At 43.4% G+C, this 21,588-nt stretch overlaps 1 protein-coding gene across 1 annotated transcript in view; it reads left to right on the forward strand.

Annotated features, from left to right (window-relative positions):
* The window catches only part of gys2 (glycogen synthase 2), a gene marked incomplete at both ends in the record, with an annotated part of 71,017 nt that overhangs the window by 43,870 nt on the left and 5,559 nt on the right, over positions 1-21,588 (forward strand). Inside the window, 6 exons of the mRNA XM_083655564.1 lie at positions 3,685-3,805; positions 11,442-11,548; positions 13,219-13,278; positions 16,841-16,919; positions 19,017-19,130; positions 21,010-21,136. Of these exons, the coding sequence (XP_083511690.1) occupies positions 3,685-3,805; positions 11,442-11,548; positions 13,219-13,278; positions 16,841-16,919; positions 19,017-19,130; positions 21,010-21,136 (608 nt within the window). The remainder of the gene's footprint in view (positions 1-3,684; positions 3,806-11,441; positions 11,549-13,218; positions 13,279-16,840; positions 16,920-19,016; positions 19,131-21,009; positions 21,137-21,588) is intronic.

A 21,588-nucleotide genomic window follows, 5' to 3' on the forward strand; every position in this document is an offset into this window, starting at 1 on the left:
TCTCAGGCAGAGATAATGTTATTTTGAATGTTTTTAAGCTTAGTTATGCTCATGTGCAAGATTATGGATGTCGAAAGTCAAGTATGTAGTATGTTCCTCAGTTTTCTGATATTTAATCATGTAATATGTATTTTCATCTTGAAATACATTATGCTAATTCAATTATATATTTTATTATGTTTTAAATATGTTATTTTTGAAATACACATTTTGATGCTCTATTGTTTCATGTGACCTCTGCTCCACTGTCATCGGGCGGTGTTTTGCTGCAAAGATCTCTTGCAGGGTCTCCTGCAAGCGTATGGTGCAGCTCACCGGGGCCAAAAGTTCATTCAGGCGTATATCAGTCGCTATCGAAACTAACAGACGTCTGTATGTATTTGATGTGGTTTTGACCGCATGGAAAGAGCGCATCGTGTAGATTATCCAGCAAACGAAGATGTCTCTAAAAAGCCCGTAGAAAAGAGGGGGGGGAGTTTCCACATCCTGCCCACAATAAAACCTGCAGCTACTTGTGTCTAGAGGGTCACCGAAAGATCACTTTTAACAGTTCATTAACTCTCACCTAATTAAGTTAAAATTAGGATAAAATAATAGAAAGCATGTGTGTATTAATCTTTTCTTCCATAGGTGAATTGATTTAACAAATAACATATTGTAACGTATCGTGATACGCCAAGGAACGGAGAGTTGTAGTTGGTACAGGTTAAGATGCTTATATTCAGCAGTTGCAGAAGGGAAATCAGAGTGAGGAAGCCTTTAGGGCAGTCCACCAGCAGCTCAAAGCAAAACGCTGGACCAATCGTTGAGAGACAGATGCTGTTGCTAAATCATGGAAGAAATGGAGTCAGACTGGAATGGGAAGAAGAAGGAGATGAACCGGTGTGAGGTAAAGACAGAATAGTGTAGAGAGGGACAGAAACGCCGTAACCTTGTGACATGGGGTTACAAGCTTCCTAGATTTGTGCTCCTCACAAAAGATGTAAAAACAGGTGTACCGGCTGGGACCTGAGGTTATGAAAATAATATAGGCAGTTGAGTGAGGCCAACTGGCCTTAGAGCGTGGAAAATATATTGTTTCTTTATCATTTTATACTTTTATACTCTTAAAACAAAAGCTTGCTAAAACAAAATTAAGGGGACTCTTGTAGGACTCTTGAAAAAGTCAATCTATGCAATATTGAATTTTATAGTTTATAATAGACTTTTGTTGTTTTTAGGAACATTGAATGTACCACAGACCCACAGGATACATCAACAAGGTTTCTCCTGAAAATAAAAACAGGTCTCCGGGAGTTTTTACCGAGTTGATGTGCTCTTGGGCGAAGTGAACAGTCTAAGATGTATGATGTGGTTGTATGTTTCTATTTTCTTATACTTTTATGTTATTAACATTGTGTATGTTTTTATATTTTTAATATTTTTATTAAAATATTTGTTTCACTCAGAATTTAAATGAAGACACAACTATTACAGAGCAGTAGGAATAGAAGGATTCAAGCGCTCTGAAAGGTCATAACGATGGCCTGGATGGTGGAAGAAATCTCATAGATTCACTGAGGCAGTGTTTACATAGTCCTTGGAAATATGGAGCTTGAAGACAAGAGGTCATGAATCCTGGAACAGATTTATTTGAGTTGTGTATTTTTATACTATGATTATTGGATTTTATTTTATCTTTATTTTTATAATATCTTTTTAATATGTTTAAAATGCTGCTATAAAATTGAAGGGTTAGGACAAAATACAGGTAAATGATTATTGATTTAGATTGGATAAATTCAACTATTTAGTTACATAAGTAAATCATGTAAACAGGGGGTCTGTTGGAATTGATCCAAGTTTCCTTAAGGTCAAAGTTCCTCCTCATAAAAGCAGGAGGGGAAAATGGTTTGCAGACAGGTCCTCTGTCCCCATTTGACATTTCTGCTGAGGTCACACACAAAAGTGTCGACAGTTCAGTTATCTAAAAGTAAGATGGACGTTTATTTCCATGCCTATTGTGGTTAAGAGGTGTTGCGTCGTCTCTCGTCTCAGTAAAGGCGTTGTGGTTAAGGTGCCGTCTTTTAGTCCCCATGAAGACATAAAGAACAGAGGTTAAGCATGCATGGTTTAACCACAGGGTTTTTCCACTAGTTTCGTTATACGCCTGTGACGCATGATATGCATTTTGAGAGCTGACGCCTGTGACGTATGAGATGCTGAATGTGTGTGTGTAGGTGTGTGCACAGGATGTTCTCTGAGTGTGTGCGTGTATGTGTGTGCGCAGGACGTTCTGTGTGCATATGTATGTATGTGCACGTACACAGTTTGAGCCACCTGTTTGCACACCCCCCAGGAAGATAAGCACCCAATGAGAATAGCGAAATTGGCAATCTGCATACCCACACATGGAAACTCCCCTATTAAGATCCAGCCTCTAATTTGATTGTATATAAACCACTGCTTGATGAAATAAAGATTGCTTCTTCATTGGAGGAGACCTGAACTTCAGTCCAAGACTTGGTGTCGTTTCTTCACTTTTCACTTTCACTCTCCACCAGAATTAACGAACACGGGAAATTGAGTCATCTTTGATTGCAATCCTTTTTCCATCTAATTGATTGGTCAACTTTGCTAATTTCTAATAAAACTCGCATAATTCAGCATTTTCTTTTGCTGACTTTCTGAATACCATGATGATTTCATGATACCTTTGGATCACGGAAGGCAAATGAGGGAGAAGACTCATCTCAGGGGCAGTGGTGGACCAACGCTTAGAGAAGCGAGCTTGTGACCGGAAGGTCGTCGGTTCAATCCCCGGGACCAGCAGGATAAATCTGGGTGGGGAAAGTGAAAAGGCAGCGCTTGCCCCTCCCTCATTACCACCACCGAGGTGCCCTTGAGCAAGGCCCTTAACCCCAAACTGCTCCAGTGGAGCTGATCAGTGGCCAGCAGATCAGACTGTGGTTGTACTGGTCAGCTTCCAGGTATGAATGTGTGTGAATGTGAACAGGGCGCTCCTGAAAAAGAGAGCATTGCTCTCAGTGAGACTCCCCCTGTATAAATAAAAAGGTAATCTCGCTGTCACCACGATTGCATATTTAACTTCCAAAACAGCAGCATCATTGTGGATGTGAGTGGATCTACATTTACTAGTTTCTTATTATCCATTGCGTGGCCTCCCAGGATACCTCGTAATGTTGCATTTACCCCCATGCACATCGTTTGACCATTTCTTTTCTACTTATAACTGTATGAAACACCATAAAACCAGAGGCGAATCCCGATTCCTTCTGCTTCTCTATCCTTCTCTATGGAGCTCTCGGCTCAGGTTGTCCAAGTGTATTGTGGAGCTACACGCGCTGTGATTTGCTCATCTGCGTTCGGGGCGTGACTTAGCGATAGGTCTAAATCTTAGCCTGATACAGCTGACCTTAAGAATCGGAAGTGGATGGCCGACATCCAGTATTCTATAAAAGGCCAATATTGACCCATTAGCCTATACTGTATATTGGTCAATGTATAGTGTTTCTGTCTTCAATATACTGTACTGTAAGCACTCATTTTACAGCTTGAGGAGTCTTAGTTCTCTGGTGTCTGGCTTGGTGAGAGAGTTAAGCTACTGTAAGGGCACCATAGACATGTATGAATCCTTAATTTGAGTGGTATCTCCCTTTAACACCCTTCCTCATGGCCTGGCAGCCACCTGGACTTCAACCTGGAGAAAACCCTTTACTTCTTCATCGCTGGACGTTATGAGTTCTCGAACAAGGGAGCGGATCTTTTCCTGGAGTCTCTGTCCAGACTGAACTACCTGCTGAAGGTAAGGATGCAGGTCTTTTCCTGGAGTCTCTGTCCAGACTGAACTACCTGCTGAAGGTAAGGGAGCAGATATTTTCCTGGAGTTTCTGTCCAGACTGAACTACCTGTTGAAGGTACGCTACTTCACTTTCACACAGATGATAAACCGCTAGCTGCCCCGCTGATGCCTTTCAGCTAGCCTACATGTATGTGTTACTGCAGTGCTTCAATTGTGTCATGCTTCAAAAGAGAAATTAGACAAGGCTGATTTCAGATGACGTCAAGATGCATTTGACCTCTGAGTCAAATTTCACTCTTTGATACAGAAATGTAAAATACATACTAGCATGCATACATTCATGCATGCATACATTACATGCATACATGCAATGTATGCAATGTATACCCCCGAGGTGCCGCTCATATGAAATTAACCCCAGAGGTGCCAGCTCATATGGCATTAACCCCTGAGTTACCAGCTCATACAGCATTAACCCCCGAGGCGCCGCTCATATGAAATTAACCCCAGAGGTGCCAGCTCATACAACATTAACCCATGAGGAGCCAGCTCATACGACATTAACCTCAGAGGCGCCAATACACAGACACACAACGGGCCAACAAGAGTCCTACCAAATTAGGCTTGAAGGATGTGTAGCGGCCTGATAATCTAGTTATATTATATTGATACATATATTATTAAGCCTAATGTGCATGAACATTAGACTTCATGTCTATGTTATCATTATTATCATATATACTGGTTTTATATATAGTGATAAGCAACCAAGTGAAGGATCAAATTGAAGTTACTGTCTTTTCACTTGGCATCACCCCTTATTATTTTGCAGACAATGCAAAGCCAGAGTAAGGTAACTTCCAAATAAGGGTCAAAGGTCAGGTTTGAGATAAAAAAAATAAGTAGATAAATAACTACATAAAAAAACAAATAATGAACCTGTGATGGACCAAGCAAGTCGGCACGAGGACACAGGGAGAAGGTGCAAAATTAGGGGTTTTATTTACACAAAAATTAATACAAAGGGTAACAAAACCAAATGTGAATTACAAAAAGATAATGAAAAACATCATTTGTGGGCCCAAAATATAGCTAATAATTACACAGAAAAAACAACTGAACAGAAGAGGAGCCTAAAAGCAAATGAGGAACTCAGGGGTATAGGCCTGGCCAGACACACAAAATTAAGCAGGGGGATAAATTAATTAAGCTATACAAAAATAAATTACTATGTTCAAAACAATCCAACACAAATAACAGGTAGATAATATAAACACATTAGCATTGGAATTGTTTAGCATTACGTTTGTATCATTACATAAATTAACATAACTACTAGACTACAGCTAATTCCCCCCCCATAGTCTCCCGGGAGATGGTGCAGTCCACCACCCCCACCTCTGGTATTTAGCAGGGTCCGGAACGTTTGTTCAGTCTTTGCCGATCGTATCCGGAAGAGGTGGCGGACGACTCCCGACGAGACACACGCATGGATCCCCAGCATGGAGGAGGAGAAAGAAGGAGGTTGTATATAAGCATAGCAAAATGATAAAACATGGTAACCAAAATGCGTGCACTCAAATTAGAAACATGTGGTATCAATAATGCAAATAAAGTTTGATGGTGTTTTGAAACTAAGGCTGTGTGTCGATTTGTTATGTGGTGGTGGTGATGATATGTAAACGTAAATGCTGATACAAACTAACTTAAATGAAGGGAAAGAGGTGTTTTTAAAGATGTTTACTGACACGATGTGCGGCGATTGGGTGCAGCCGTCACACACACCCCCTCCTCTGGCACCTCGCTGGAACAGCGGGACAGGTAGTCGGCAATCACGTTCTCCTTGCCTGGGATGTAGTGTACCTTGAATCTGTAGGGCTGCAGGTCGAGGTACCAGCGAGTGATCCTTCCATTGGAGTCTTTCATTCTATTCATTCTATTCATCCACTTCAGCGCCTTGTGATCGGTTTCAAGGGTGAATTCCCGTCCAAGAAGATAATATTTCAGAGACTCGATGGCCCACTTCACCGCCAGACATTCTTTCTCAATAGTTGAGTAACGCGTCTCTCTGGGGAACAGCTTTCGGCTGATGAAGGCCACGGGGTGTCGGTCCTCAGGTGGCCCCTGCAGAAGGACAGCACCTAGACCCCGATCTGAGGCATCAGTCTGTAGAATAAAATGTTTAGCAAAATCTGGGCAGCGCAATACTGGATCCTTACTAAGAGCTTGCTGAATGTCTTTAAAGGCTAAGAGGGCCTCCTCTGTCCACCTCAGCCGACTGGAATGTTTTTTACTGGTCATGTCAGTTAGGAGGGCAGCTCTGCCAGAGAAGTTGGGTACAAACCTGTGGTACCAACCTGACATGCCCAAAAATGATTTCAACTGCCTTCTAGTTTGAGGCAGTGGACACTGTTGAATAGCCTGGACCTTCTGGATTCGAGGCCTGATGACACCGTGCCCAATGATGTAGCCCAGGTACTCAGTCTCGACTCTGGCAAAAGCACACTTGGAGGGGTTGATGGTGAGGCCGGCTTTCTTGAGACACTGGAAGATCATCCCCAGGTGTTCTAGGTGCTCTTCCCAGGTGGTGCTGTAAACAACAATGTCATCAAGATAAGCAGAGGCAAACTCTGACAGCCCCCACAGTACCTGGTCCATAAGCCGCTGGAAAGTAGCTGGTGCTCCATGCAACCCGAAGGGCATAACTGTGAAATGGAACAGCCCCCACCGAGTCCGGAATGCTGTCAGCTCACGGGACTGCTGGGAAAGGGGAACGTGCCAGTAGCCTTTACAAAGGTCAATTGTAGTCAGATATTTAGCTTGGCCCAGACGTTCAATCAGATCATCAATGCGTGGCGTTGGATACGAGTCAAACTTTGAGATTGAGTTTAAATAGCGGAAATCAATACAGAACCTGATTGTTCCATCCTTCTTTGGTACCAGAACGATGGGGTTACACCATTCACTTTTTGAAGCCTCGATGATGCCCAGGGACAGCATGAGATCAATCTCCTCCTTCAGGGACACCAACAGGCTTTCAGGGATCCTGTAACTCATACGTCTGATGGAGGCCTCTTTATTCAACACAACTACATGTTCCACCACATTGGTGCGGCCAGGATTTTCCTGGACCACTTCAGGTTCACAAAGAGCCCTCACCTGAGCCTGCTGTTCTGGTGATAGATGATGTAAATCAATGTCAGGAGAGGTACGCCCAGGTAGATACTTTTCACCAACTTCCTCATCCTGGACCCTCCTGATCATCAACACTGCTGAGTGCTGCGCCGATCTGGGCACCCACTCCTTTAATAGGTTGATGTGCAGGTTCTTGGTAGAGCGGGAGCGGCCTGGAGTGGAGATTTGGTAAGTGGTGGGACCAAGTTTTTTAGTTACCTCAAAGGGACCTTGCCATTTTGCCAGTAGCTTGCTTTCATCTGTAGGCAGCATCACCAAGACTTTCTGGCCTGGTTTGAAGCTCTTCTCCCGGGCGGACCGATCATACCACTTTTTCTGGTGTTGCTGGGCAGCTGCCATGTTCTCCTGTGCCAGAGCAGACATTTTCTCCAGTTTCTCTCTCATCTGGATAACATAAGAGACAACATTATTTGGTTCTTTCACCTCCTTGTCTCCCTCCCAGATCTCCTTCAGGAGTGTCAGAGGCCCCCTTACCTCATGTCCATAAAGGAGCTCAAATGGTGAGTAGCCTGTGGATGCTTGTGGTACCTCCCGATAAGCAAAAAGCAGGTACGGGAGCCACTGGTCCCAGTCAGAACCAGTGTCACTGACAAACTTACGGAGCATGTGTTTCAAAGTTTGGTTGAAGCGTTCAGTCAGACCGTCAGTTTGAGGATGGTAAGGTGTTGTTCGAAGACCCCTGATGCCCACCAGCCGGTAGACATCCTTCAGGAGCTGGGACATGAAGTTAGTGCCCTGGTCAGTGAGTATTTCACGAGGAAAGCCCATCCTGGAGAAAAACTGCACGAGACAGAATGCAACACACTTTGCTTTGACAGTTCTGAGAGGGAACACTTCAGGATATTTTGTGGCGTAATCTGTTATCACCAACATGAACCGGTTACCAGATTTGCTCTTCTCCAGGGGACCAACAACATCCATTCCAATCCGTTCAAATGGGGTTCCTATAATAGGCAATGGCTGAAGGGGAGCTCTGGTAAAGCCTCTACCTGAGGTCAACTGGCATTGAGGACAACTTCTACAGTATTCTGCAACATCTTTACGCATGCCAGGCCAGAAAAAATGCCGTTGTATGCGAGCAGTGGTTCTGTGCTTCCCTAGGTGGCCAGCCCAGGGGATAGAATGTCCCAAGGAGAGTATTACTCCCCGGGTTTCTTCTGGAACCACCATCTGCTTAGCGGCCTTATACTGGCGATACAGGATACCTTGCTGTAGAAAGTAATTTTCAGAGCCACCCTCAAACTTAGCCTCATTTTCCCCTTTCCCTCTGGCTTTCTCCAAACAGTCAGTCAGGCTGGAGTCTGCTTGCTGCATTTCCACAATGTTAATGGGAAGTTGGAAGCCTAGGGGAAGCTCTGGTGCCTGCTCGGCTTGTGGATGCACAACTGTATGGTGAAACTTCTCTCTTCTCCTTTGCCTGTGAGACTTGCGTGTTTTACCTGGCTCACCCTCTACCTCCGCGTCATAGAAGGGTAAGGCAGCGAGGATCTGGTCAGGTTCCTTTGCCTGATTTGCCTGAGTTCGGGTGAGGGCAACATTGCAGGTCTGGCGGGCCTGCAGCAGATCAAGCCCAACCACCGCTGGGGGCTGCAGTAGATCAAGCAGAACAGGTAGGTCATGTCCTAGTACGACAGGGAAGGGCAGATTATGAGCAACACCAACACTGAGCAGGTATGTTTGTCCCTGTATTTTGATATACAACTCAGCAGTGGGGTAAGGCTTTTCATCACCATGCACACAGCAGATGGATACAGTTTCAGTGGTGCGCACAAACCGGGGTGGTACATATTGCTGATGGACAAGGGTTTGAGAACTCCCAGTGTCGATCAGGGCCTTGAGCTCCTGGCCATTGATCTCCACTGTAGTTTCCCTTACCGGCTCCACCAGCTTAAACTCTGGCTCAGTCCTGGAACATAACACATCTGTGTTAACTTGGCAGAATTTTTAGGGCACATAGGCTTAGTATGCCCCTCCTGTCCACACAGATAGCAAATAGGTATTCTTGATTTTGAGCTATTGAAAGTCACTGGTTGGTTCTCCCTTTGAGGAGGCTTACCCACATCTGTGGATGTTCGGAAGTTAGCATACTGAGAGGAGGTTGGTCTCCGTGTGTCCCTGTGCCCCCTCCAAGCAACATGGCTCCACGGTTGATTTTTCCGACGGGCAGCCACAAAGACATCGGCAAGGCCAGCAGCCTCCGCAGCAGTAGCAGGATCATGCTCTTTGATCCACACCTGTAGCTCAGGGGACAACATTCTCAAGAATTGTTCACATATTAAGATTTCCCCAATGTCACTCATAGTTTTGCCTTTAGGCTGGACCCATTTCCCATACAGCTCTTTAAGCCTTACATAAAGCTCTTTAGGGGTTTCATTGGCCTGCACCTCCAACGATCGAAACCTTTGTCTGTATGTCTCAGGATTAATATCATACTTCTGCAGAATTGCCATTTTGACATTATCATAATCAAGTGAGTCGTCAACATCCATATGTACATATGCGCTTCTGGCTTTACCGGTAAGTAAAGGTATGAGTCGAAAGGCCCAGTCTGCTCTCTGCCACCGACATGCCACAGCAATGCGCTCAAAAGTTATTAGAAAATGTTCAATGTCATCTGAATCAGTCAATTTTTCAAGTTTGGGTTCTTTACTGAACCGATACTGACCAGACTGGCTGCCACCTTGTTGGCTGACTCCCGGGACCCAACCGTCCTGTGCAGAATCATATACCTGGTCTGTGGATGCCACCCTTAGAGGGCTCTGCCCCCTACTGGGTGGTAACGGAACTGGGGAAGTCCGTGCTTGAACCTCCAGCTGGAGGAGACTAAAGTGGTGCTGTAGTGCCTTAAACCTCTGCTCTTGCCGTATTGTCTCGGCTTCCCATCGATTGTCCCGGCTTTGCTGCTGCGCCATGTGTGCCCGGAGTATGCCAGTCAGGTCTCCAAGGGTTGGTTCCCTTGATGAGGCGACGTCATCCTCACCATCAGCCCCCTGGTTGCCATCAGGCCATGTGGCACCTCCATTTTCATTTTCTTGCTCCTCTTCCCCCTCAGGAAGATCTGCTACCACTTGGGCCACCACTTGCTCCTGGCCAGCGCCCCCTCTATTTGCTCTGCCTCCACGTCTCATTTCCAGAGGATGAGGCAGGTGGTAAAAATGTAAAAAATAGAATTACCTGTGTCCTCTACTTGCATATCCCACCTCTGACACCAATTGTGATGGACCAAGCAAGTCGGCACGAGGACACAGGGAGAAGGTGCAAAATTAGGGGTTTTATTTACCCAAAAATGAATACAAAGGGTAACAAAACCAAATGTGAATTACAAAAAGATAATGAAAAACATAATTTGTGGGCCCAAAATATAGCTAATAATTAAACAGAAAAAACAACTGAACAGAAGAGGAGCCTAAAAGCAAATGAGGAACTCAGGGGTATATATAGGCCTGGCCAGACACACAAAATTAAGCAGGGGGATAAATTAATTAAGCTATACAAAAATAAATTACTATGTTCAAAACAATCCAACACAAATAACAGGTAGATAATATAAACACATTAGCATTGGAATTGTTTAGCATTACGTTTGTATCATTACATAAATTAACATAACTACTAGACTACAGCTAATTCCCCCCCCATAGTCTCCCGGGAGATGGTGCAGTCCACCACCCCCACCTCTGGTATTTAGCAGGGTCCGGAACGTTTGTTCAGTCTTTGCCGATCGTATCCGGAAGAGGTGGCGGGCGACTCCCGACGAGACACACGCATGGATCCCCAGCATGGAGGAGGAGAAAGAAGGAGGTTGTATATAAGCATAGCAAAATGATAAAACATGGTAACCAAAATGCGTGCACTCAAATTAGAAACATGTGGTATCAATAATGCAAATAAAGTTTGATGGTGTTTTGAAACTAAGGCTGTGTGTCGATTTGTTATGTGGTGGTGGTGATGATGATATGTAAACGTAAATGCTGATACAAACTAACTTAAATGAAGGGAAAGAGGTGTTTTTAAAGATGTTTACTGACACGATGTGCGGCGATTGGGTGCAGCCGTCACAGAACCCATTTCCAGTTTTCCCCCTACAATACATTTGGCTAGACAACAACAAAACTTTAAAGTCATTTTTGTCAGTTCTACACTCTGGCGAGTTACCCATTTTTGGCTTTGCAGGGCAGTATTGTTCTTGGACCCCAGGGAGACTATCTGCTGTCTAGGCGTCAGCTAATGGGGATCCTTTTGATAAACAAACAAACAATATCAAAACAGGCAAATAATTTTTTTACATGATTTTTTTTTTTTTTACATATTTTTATGTTGAAATTTGACAAGTTCACATTATTGACATACTGTGACTTTGTATTACTATTCGGATGATGTTTTTTATGATGATTTTGTCACGTGACCCTAACGCCCTGTATCTTTCTCACCTCTCTTTCCACAGGTCCATAGAAATGATGTGACAGTGGTAGTTTTTTTCATCATGCCGGCTCAAACCAACAACTTTAATGTGGAGTCTCTGAAGGGGCAGGCGATACGCAAACAGCTCTGGTATGCCACACCCTGATTTATAACAACCTAGTGCCAACCACTCACCTAAAGAATATGGACAAAGCCATCCACTACTTTTTGGACACTTTTGCAGCAAAGTGTATGTCGCCATCTTTGGGTCTTTGCACAGCTCATGTGAGATGGGGGTTTCCCAGAGCCGCAGCTCCGCCTGCTATTGGTCCGTGATCGGCAAGCTGCACGATCACTGGACATGTTACCTGTCAATCACCCCCTTTTCTATCATCTGTTTTACTACAAATTAATTATATAAAAATGACCACCCTCAGAATCAGAATCAGATATCATTTATTCGCCATTATGTTATGTAACATATAGGAACTTGTTTTGGCATTAAGGTGCATTAATCTTTTTTCACATAAGAGCACAGTAACGCCACAGCAGCCATGGGCGGCGCCGTCTTGCATTGAACAGAGCATCTAAATGAAATGGATGAAATACACTCAATTCACATTATTACTAATTTGAAAAGTAATAAGGCACACTTCCATATTATACAATACATATACATTTGTTGTAAATGTACAGGATTACCAGCAGGGGGGGGGGGGGGGGGTTGCCGAGGAAAACGGGTGGGGGGGGGGAGGATGCAAGCGCTAACAAGGCAGGGGGTTTGGGGGGGAAAGAGCTCAGTTGCAGACGAAAAATCAGGAGAGCTGCGTCCTTGGCAGTAGAGAGTCCAGATTAGGATAGAATGTTTTGGCTGCCTGGAATTCCTTACGGTCACACAGACCAGGGTCACACAGACCAGAAAGTCAACAGCAGGTGTCAAGTCTCTGATTCCCAACTTAGTTCATATTCTCCTTAGATCAGTGGAATTTCTATGATATATCCAGATATGATCCATTTTTCACAGTTCAAATTCACTGACCGCCCATCTCAATTTTCATGACGTCACAGCCTAGGGTCAATCGCTGTTGTCTTCCCGTGCCCCGCGGCGAAAGATCCGTCTGGGCAGAGGGTGGGTGTTCTCCGGACCCCGCATTCCTCAAAGTTTAGTTGATTTGCGTTGAGAGACCAGCTTAGTAAATCCAATAAATCCATATTTGTCATTTCGAGTAGACGAATGCAAGTTTGCTCTGGGTGTTGTGTTGCAGGCAGAGGGAAAGAAGGGAAAGAAGGGAGATAAGGGAGAGCGAGAAATAAAGCGACTGCCCTGTTCAAGTGCTGGAGAAGAGGGCAGCTTATGAAAAGGTGAAATTACCTATATAGACCAAAACCATGTTTTGCCCCTGACTGGAAAGATGTTATATCATGCATGTTACAAAGTCAGGCATTTTAACATGGGGTGAATGCCTACTGCACCCAGCCCTAAGTGGCCATTCGAGGAACTACACTTTCAGGAACACTTCCTGGACTTCAGGTGGGAAGGGCCAAGCTTGCCCACTGGTGCCAACATACCATTAGAGTATCAGCACACGTTTTACATGTTATATTTTAGGTATTTACCCGACAACCCTCTGTTTACAGAATGGTCTCTCTGACCACAAACACTGTCAATTTCACATCCACATTAGTCATGGCTACATTTCCCATTTTGAATATCAGTGTGATGAACAGCAGTGACGCTCTTCAGTGTGATGAACAGCGGTGACGCTCTGGCTTGACACGGACGCATTAGATCATTTCTGAGGTTCTTCCCTCTGTCACAGGGACACGGCTCATAATGTGAAGGAGAAGTTTGGAAGGAAGCTGTATGATTCTTTGTTAAAGTAAGTAAACTGAGATAGATAGATAGATAGATATGGATATAGTTTTATTGTCCTGCAGGAAATTTGTTTTCACAGTCATTGCAGTACATATTATTATCAAGAAAGAAAAGCCTTTTTTTTTTAGAGAGAACAGAGAAATAGGGCTCTATCTACCCCCTGGCCTTAGGCGCTAAACTGGCATTAAACGCAAAAAAAACACGCTTTGCGACTGCCTACCCGTGACTCGGGGAGATAGCGTTTTTACGCCCCGAAATGCGTTTTACGCTGAAGAGGCGTGGCGCAGTGCCAGAATAGGCCAGAATGGGCGTTTCAGCCTTAAATACCAGCCTAAAGCGATCTTCCCAACTGCCGTTAATTTTGCGGTTAGCGCTTTTCAAAACCAGGCCTTATTCAGTGCGCCGGCTCCCCTACCAAACGCCACACACAGACACACATGTGCATCTCTCCCAGCATGCATTGAGGCTTAATACATTTTGACAAGAAAAAGCAACCAAATCAGCCTAAGTAGGCTAAGTGGTAGATAGAAATAATATTTATGTTAACACAACATGCAATTCTAGAACATTTCAATATTGGACAAAATAAAACATAAAAATCAAAACACAACCCTATGTGAAACATAGCCTACATGTAATCCAGGCCATATATATATCCATTGCAAATATGAGGGATCAGCCGAGCAGCATTTTTGTAAACAAACCACGTCACTGGGTGGCAACGGCAATGGAACCCTATGGAGCCCAAGTGGCGCGAGGCTTGCGTGTCTCACTCTAGCCGGCTAACTCTGTTTACATTTAAAAAACTGTGACAGTTCACACAACTTTAACACAACATGTATTATTATACATCAAACTCTTGAGCTAATTCTGCTCTCACTCAGAATGTCAAAATATAAGCGATGTGATGTATAGTTTTTGAGATATTAACGTTTGTTTGGCACAACTCATACTATTAACTGCCGCAGGGTCACGCTGATTCGTCCTATACAACGTGGTATAGTCGAGTGACAACCGTAACACGGTTGTACTGTGATGTCCGCTCCAACAAGACTTAGCTTACTTGACACGTAGGCCTACTTTTTCAATAAAAACACATTTATGCCATGACTTTACATAATGTAGGCTATATTTATGTCGCATCATTTAGCCTGTGATGTGATGTGCAGGAGCAGCAGGTAGCCTACAAGTTATAAAACTAAGCCTGCCCTGAATGAGCCGAGTGGGGGTGCTTGTTCACTATTGTGAAAGTTATGTGTTTACAACATACAGTATAGAGATCATGGAAGTGGATGGTATCAGGAATGTCACCGAGTTAATGTTCTTTAGAACACGGCTCTCTTGAATACTCGATTCTGATTGGTCAATCAACAATATTCACCGGTCATTATTTCTCGACAACCGACCGCTGCTCTGCCACACCTGGATTAATCAGTTGATAAGAGTCTTTTGTCAGCAAGCCACTACTAATTAGGCCAACCAGTTGCAGCTGTGGTGTCTTGTGTGCCAATTACGAATGAAACCGCTTTGTCGTTGAAAACGCTATTAAAAAATATATTTGAATAATTATTTTTGTCAGATTATTGAATGATTTAGTTGTAGGCCGTGTTCTAAGCGGGATAATGTATATTGAGGCGGTGATTACTGGGAAATAATGACCTTCAGGTGAACGATTAAGCCCTCCGCTACGCGTCGGGCTCAATCCACCTGTCGGTCATTATTTCCCCCGTAATCACCGCCTCAATATACATTATCCCTTACTTATACAACAGTTAGTTCCGGCCGGGCAATTTGATTGGACAAGAGGGATCCTACCAGTGCCAATATTTCATGATAATGCACTGGCGCTTCACTGTGTGTAGATCACTCCGCTTCACAGCTGCTCTAATCAACAAAACGCTTCACAGCTCTGCCCTACAAAGGAGAAAGCCAGTAACTCACCAGAGTGCAGAGCTGAGAAAAATGACTTTAAAGTTTTCTTGTCGTCCAGACAAAATAGTTGCAGGCAGATCATTAAATATGGGGCAATTCTTTGTTTTTTTAGTCAAGTTATTTATCCATATACAAATATTTAGCTAACTCTTGACCTTTGACCTTCATTTGGGAGTTACTGTATTCCTCCTTTGCATGCCTTACGAAAAAGCATGGGGTTATACCAAAGTGAAGGGCAGTAAGTCAAATTTTATCTCATCTTTTTAGTTTTAAAAAGCAGTATAATGACAAATATAATAACATCCTTAGTCTGATGATGATATAAGATGAAATTGCACTTTTTACTGTTATTCATTACATTCATATTATTGTATAATAACATTTGTTATCATATTTGTATGCAAGTATGTTTGTGATATTCCAAGTATCTTTTTAAATCAAATTATTTAACTAATAATTATATTCTAATAAAATATCACACTGATTGCTTAATTTTAATGCTTCAATATAGTTAAACAGTTAAATTCAGATAAGTGACATTGATACGTTTGATTTATATGATATGAGTAAAAGACAAATACATTTGAAATGAGTAACATTTGAAATGTTTGTCACCTTTGCCACCAATGACAATCACAGTAACTTTGAGGGGCGAAAAATAGAGTGATGCAAAACAAAGGGCACGGGACAGTAACTCAATTTCAGCACAGCTAAACAAAAGAGTACAGCAACTTGAGTTACAGTGATTGGCCTTGGTTTCACTAGGGCTTTTTTGAGTTACTGCAAATACGACCCCCTATTTTTTCTAAAACACAACACATTTGACACAAGATATTTTTCCACAAGACAAAGGATGTCTTTAATGTCACAAAAATGATAATAACTCATTTTTGACAAAAAATTAGTTACTGCCTTTCTCCTTTGTAGGGCAGAGCTGTAGAGTAGACAGTAGTAAAGTAGACAGCCTGCAGTTAATTAGGCTGATTAGGCTACATTTTCGGCAAAGCAGAAAGCTGAGGGAACTATTTTTGTTGGCGGAGGAATAAATAGAGAAATCATATATTTTCTCATATGTTCGGCACTCGGCCTGCGGCCTCGTGCCTACGACTGAATCACAGCAGTGCCGATATTAGCCAACAACCGCACTCCCTCTCGTGTGATATTGCTTAAATATTGTACAGGGAGACCATCAGCCCTGCTGAACAGATCTGTATTTGCCTGTAGGTTAAATAGTTTTATTCAGGCTATGATCTGTGATGCGCTGAGATATCCAAATTGGCATGAAGAGATGACAGCATGCAGCCGCAACCGGAGTTACCGGACTGGAGTATCTCGGTGGATCGGGACCTTGGAAGGGAAGAATGTGATTGGTTTACTGGAGACCGCCAATCCAACACTTGTGAATAATTCTATGCTTAAAAAGGCGTGGTTAAATAGTTAGCGCTGGCTTTAGCGCAGAGGAAAAATTAGGGAATGCGCCTGACCACGCCCACTAATAGCGCTGCGCCAGGCCATAAACGCTAATTTAAGGCCAGGGGGAAGATAGAGCCCATAGTCTCGACATTAAAATGCAGTTGATGTGAACTCTGCATGCAAACCTAAAGAAAGTGTTTTGTTGTTTGCCCTGTGCTCAGAGGGGAGATCCCTGATATGAACAGCATTCTGGACCGTGATGACTTCACCATGATGAAGAGAGCCATCTACGCCACTCAGGTACCACACCCCTTTTTCTTCTTTTGAATATCTTCAATTGGCACCATCTATGGCATAGACTAATTTGGCAAGTTGACACAACATTATTGAAATACTAACTTTTTATTACTACGTGGATGCTGTTTTCATAGAATTTTGACATAGCATCCAGGTTTTGTCATGTGACCCAACACCGTATTGGATGTTTCCCAATAATAGCCAGCAACCGTTTTGAGGTGGCAAAGCAGGAAGTAAAGCAGGTGTAACCAATACCATTAATGAGGGCACTGGCACTGGAATACCTAAATGGAATGGAACCATCATTAATGGTATTGGTTACACCTGCTTTACTTTCGGCTTAACTTCTTCTCATCCTTCGATCTCTCCCTCTCTCTATCTCCACCCACTCATAAAGCAGGGAACCTGCTTGACCTGGTCTTCACCTGATCCTGCTGCACTTCCAACCTCACTGTCTCTCCTCTCCCTGTATCTGATCATCACTTTATAACCCTTCCCATCTCCCTCCCCAACCCCCTTCCAGCTCCCACTCATACTATCACCACCTGACGCAACCTAAAAACTCTCTCACCGACAGCCTTCTCCTCGGCTGTCCTGTCCCTGCTCCCTTCAGCTGAGCAGTTCTCTCTCCTATCCACTCAGGAGGCTTCCACTACTTTGTTATCCTCTCTCTCTCCTCTGCTCTTGACTCTCTCTGCCCTCTCACCTTGAAACCTTCTCGATCCTCTCCCCCTGCTCCTTGGTTGTCTGACTCTCTGCGAACTTATCGAACAGGGCCCAGCAAAACAGTAAAAAAAAATTCTCCAAAGAATCCAAAAAATGCTGAGGAAGATGAATCTCCCAGAATCTCATATTCTCTATTTTTATGAATGGATCAGGCATTTCCCCAGCAGCGATCAATGGGAGCTATATGGCCCTCGGTGATGATGAATTATGAAGGGGCCATGGGGGGGGGATTCCCTCGAGCTAAAAGCATGAATGAACGTCAGCGCAGCAGCCAAGTCGGGCGTGAGTTAATTACCTTCCCCGACGCCAAAGCATGGGTCAATAGACTGGGCGTGTTGTTGTGATGTATGCCCTTGGCGCGTAATAGGAGTCTTACAAGCAGAAAGGCCAATAAAAAAGCCTTTCTCAATTAAATGAATTTATGTCAACGTCGATATTTCAGAGGTCGGAAATCAGAGGGTGAGGGATATCGACATACAAGTGAGAGAATCGAGACCGGCCCTGAGCGGTGATTGGAGGAAAGGCTGTGATTATTTCTGTCTTTGTAATTTTTCATTTCTACACCCATTCACCTCACCCCCCCCCCCACACACACACACAGTTTCGATTACTGCATTGAGAGTTTCACAAGAATTTCTATCGCTCTGCAAAGTTGCTCTTCCTTACACTGTGACGAGGGGATTCTCCTATAAGGATGAAGGTCACTGTCATGTAAAACCAGATCTTGGCATAATGGTTTACCTTATCTAGTACAGTAGGTTTTGTCCACTGTTTTTTGGTGGTCGTCATGTGTCTGGTGAGTTGAATCAAGCGTGCCTGACATTCTCCAAATACATGGACTGTAACCAAAGGATTATCTATATATTTTGTCGTGGTGTGAGAGGGTCACACCAATCAGATATCATTAGCCCATGGGTTAGATATTGCTCCACTAATCAATACCTCAGAATCCTACTCTAAAAGGTTACTAGTCACGGATCAGTGACTCAAACACTCATTACGTTGTTTTTCGTCATGCACGTGTGCTTATAGGGAGTAGGCAATGGAGTACAATAGCTGCAACTGTACACATTAATGCAGGGTAGATGCAGTATTTGTGTAGTATTTGTGTGTGTGTGTGTGTGTGTGTGTGTGTGTGTGTCTGTCTGAGGAGGGCTTCCACATTCCCTACCATTGTACTAAGGTAGACCACACATCCTTCTTTATGTCTCTCTATTTCTACATTCCCCCCTCTTTCATACATTCATACACACACACGCACGCATGCATGCACGCGCACGCGCGCACACACACACACACACACACACACACACACACACACACACACACACACACACACACACACACACACACACACACACACACACACTGCAGAGACACAGCCTTCCTCCAGTGACCACTCACAACATGCAGGATGACTCGACGGACCCCATCCTGGCCAACGTTCGACGCATCGGCCTCTTCAACTCCAGGAACGACCGTGTCAAGGTTGGCCCCTACAGAGATGACAGGCTTTTCTATGTATGCTTTTCTATGTAGCTAGCCACTGTTTGTGAATCTCTCAATCGCGAGTCTCCTGGTGAGGAACAAGAAGAACTTAGATGAACAACTTAGAGAACAGTAGTTAGAATAAAACAAGAGTGTTATTTAACGTTACACCTCACCTGAAAATGGAGATTTTATGGTTGTTTTCATAGCTCCAAACTCAACGCAGAGAATCAAATCTCCATCGGAATATAATTTTATTATCATATTCAACGAGTCACTTTACTCTGAAGAAGACGCTGTGCGCGTCGAAACGTCAGGCTTTGCACCTTACCAGTGATATCGTGTGCTCCAGTCCTCTCTTTGGGTTCAGTCTTTTTGAAGTGGCCCATTAAACTGTTTCCAGTATTTTGTCCTGTTCTGAGAGCAGCGACCTCCCTCTGTGGAGGGGCTGAAGCGCAAGAGATCGATTTACACCAAAATCATGTCTTTCAAAGATTGTTTGCAATTTAGCATACGCTATTGCAGGGGCGCTGGAAGTCACTGTAAGCAGGGGGCCCCAAGAATTGACGTTTTTTTGGACATTTTTTAGCCATATTTAGAGGAATATCTCTTTTTAAATTAACATTAGGATTATACTGTTGTGATGTAATTATTCAGTATTTTCTCCTTTTCTCACTTATTCAGAGCAAAGAGGGAGATATATAGCATGATGATAATGCTCTATATCTCCCTATTTGCTCTGAATACACCAGTTAACATGACACAGTTAACATGATAGAAATATTATCAACAAACTTAAGTTAACTAGACTAATTATTCTGATCTGAATGGCAATGATTATATCAAGAAATATTGACTCCTCTCTTTGCTGTATAGTGGGAGGTGCATTTTTGAGTAGGCTATTAAAATAGCATGTCAAGTTCACGTTTCTTTATTGCCAGATTAAACAATTCGTATTGGTTGTTGGTTGGTTCAACACAACATGTGCACGCATGCGCACTTCTTCTTCTTCTCAAGCCTACAAGCATGTAACTTCCTTGATTGTTATTGTTGATAATTCTATTTAAATAGGCTACATTTTCCGTATATCAATAATGCAATCATTTCCCAAAATATTCCCAAACAAGAAAGGAACATAGTGCACTGCAAAATATTTTTAATTACATTTGTAAAAAAAAAAACACCATCTCGCCACTAGGGGGTGCTGCAGCACCTGCAGCACCCGTACTTCCCGCGGCCCTGCACTATTGAGTAATAGATTATTTTTATTTAGGACTGAACTTTCAACAGTTAATGGATTTTCTTGTAGGGCCTACATTAAACATGTTAGCTCAGCATACCTGATGTAGCCACAGTTTATTTTTTGATTTATTTCAGGTGAGCAACAATTTATCCACTGATGGTTAGCTGTAGCGGGGAAAGTAGACCCTGGTAGCTCAAAACTGTTAATTTTATATGTAAATTGTTACCACAACCCGCCACACAGCTGCTTATTATTTAAAATTACTTTCCACTTAGCTTCAGAGCTGCTGCAAATTCTCAATTTCTCACTTCTGAGATACTGCTAGTCGCCTATATCATTCAACATGTATGTTAACGAGATAGCATGGAGCACCGGAGCCAAGAGCAGACACATGGGTGATTTTGTTGGCTATACTCTCATCAATTAACGCTTAGACAAATGGGCCAGCAGTGTATTCCTTTAAGAAACCACATATCATACTGTGACTTCAAAAATGAGTCATTTTGAGTGCTGAAAGACAGAGGGCCGAAAGTTCAACAAATGAAATGTGCCTGCGAAATATCATGACATTTTGAGGTAGGCTACGTTGCATTGGCGTTCCCTGTAACAGTATCTCTGAAACATCATCTCCCACAGATTATCTTCCACCCTGAGTTCCTGTCCTCCACCAGCCCCCTGCTGCCTATGGACTATGAGGAGTTTGTCCGTGGCTGCAACCTTGGAGTGTTCCCCTCCTACTATGAACCATGGGGATACACACCAGGTAGCACATGCAAATATGCAAATACAAGCACAAGCACATAGGCTACCATAAACACACACACACACACACACACACACACACACACACACACACACACACACACACACACACACACACACACACACACACACACACACCCACACACGCACATAGGCTACCATAAACATACACACACAAAATGCTTCATGTCATGATGTCCCTCAAGGCTGCACAGTTGCATCACAAATCTCTTATTAGCCACTGCTGCCATGATGGTGGTCTATAGACGCTTTTCACCAGAGCACAACCCCACAGCACTTCCTTTTTCTCAGCATTCGGCAAACTGCAGAAATATTCACTCGACATCGTTACTTTTGTTTTCGCTGCTCAGCTGTATAGACGGTTTTCACAGAATGGTCAGTCCTGCACTTGAATGTTTTTTTTTCTTTTATGTCCATAGCAAACACTGCAAC

Source organism: Poromitra crassiceps (assembly GCF_964638095.1).
Source record: "Poromitra crassiceps genome assembly, chromosome: 2".
NCBI lineage: Eukaryota > Metazoa > Chordata > Actinopteri > Beryciformes > Melamphaidae > Poromitra > Poromitra crassiceps.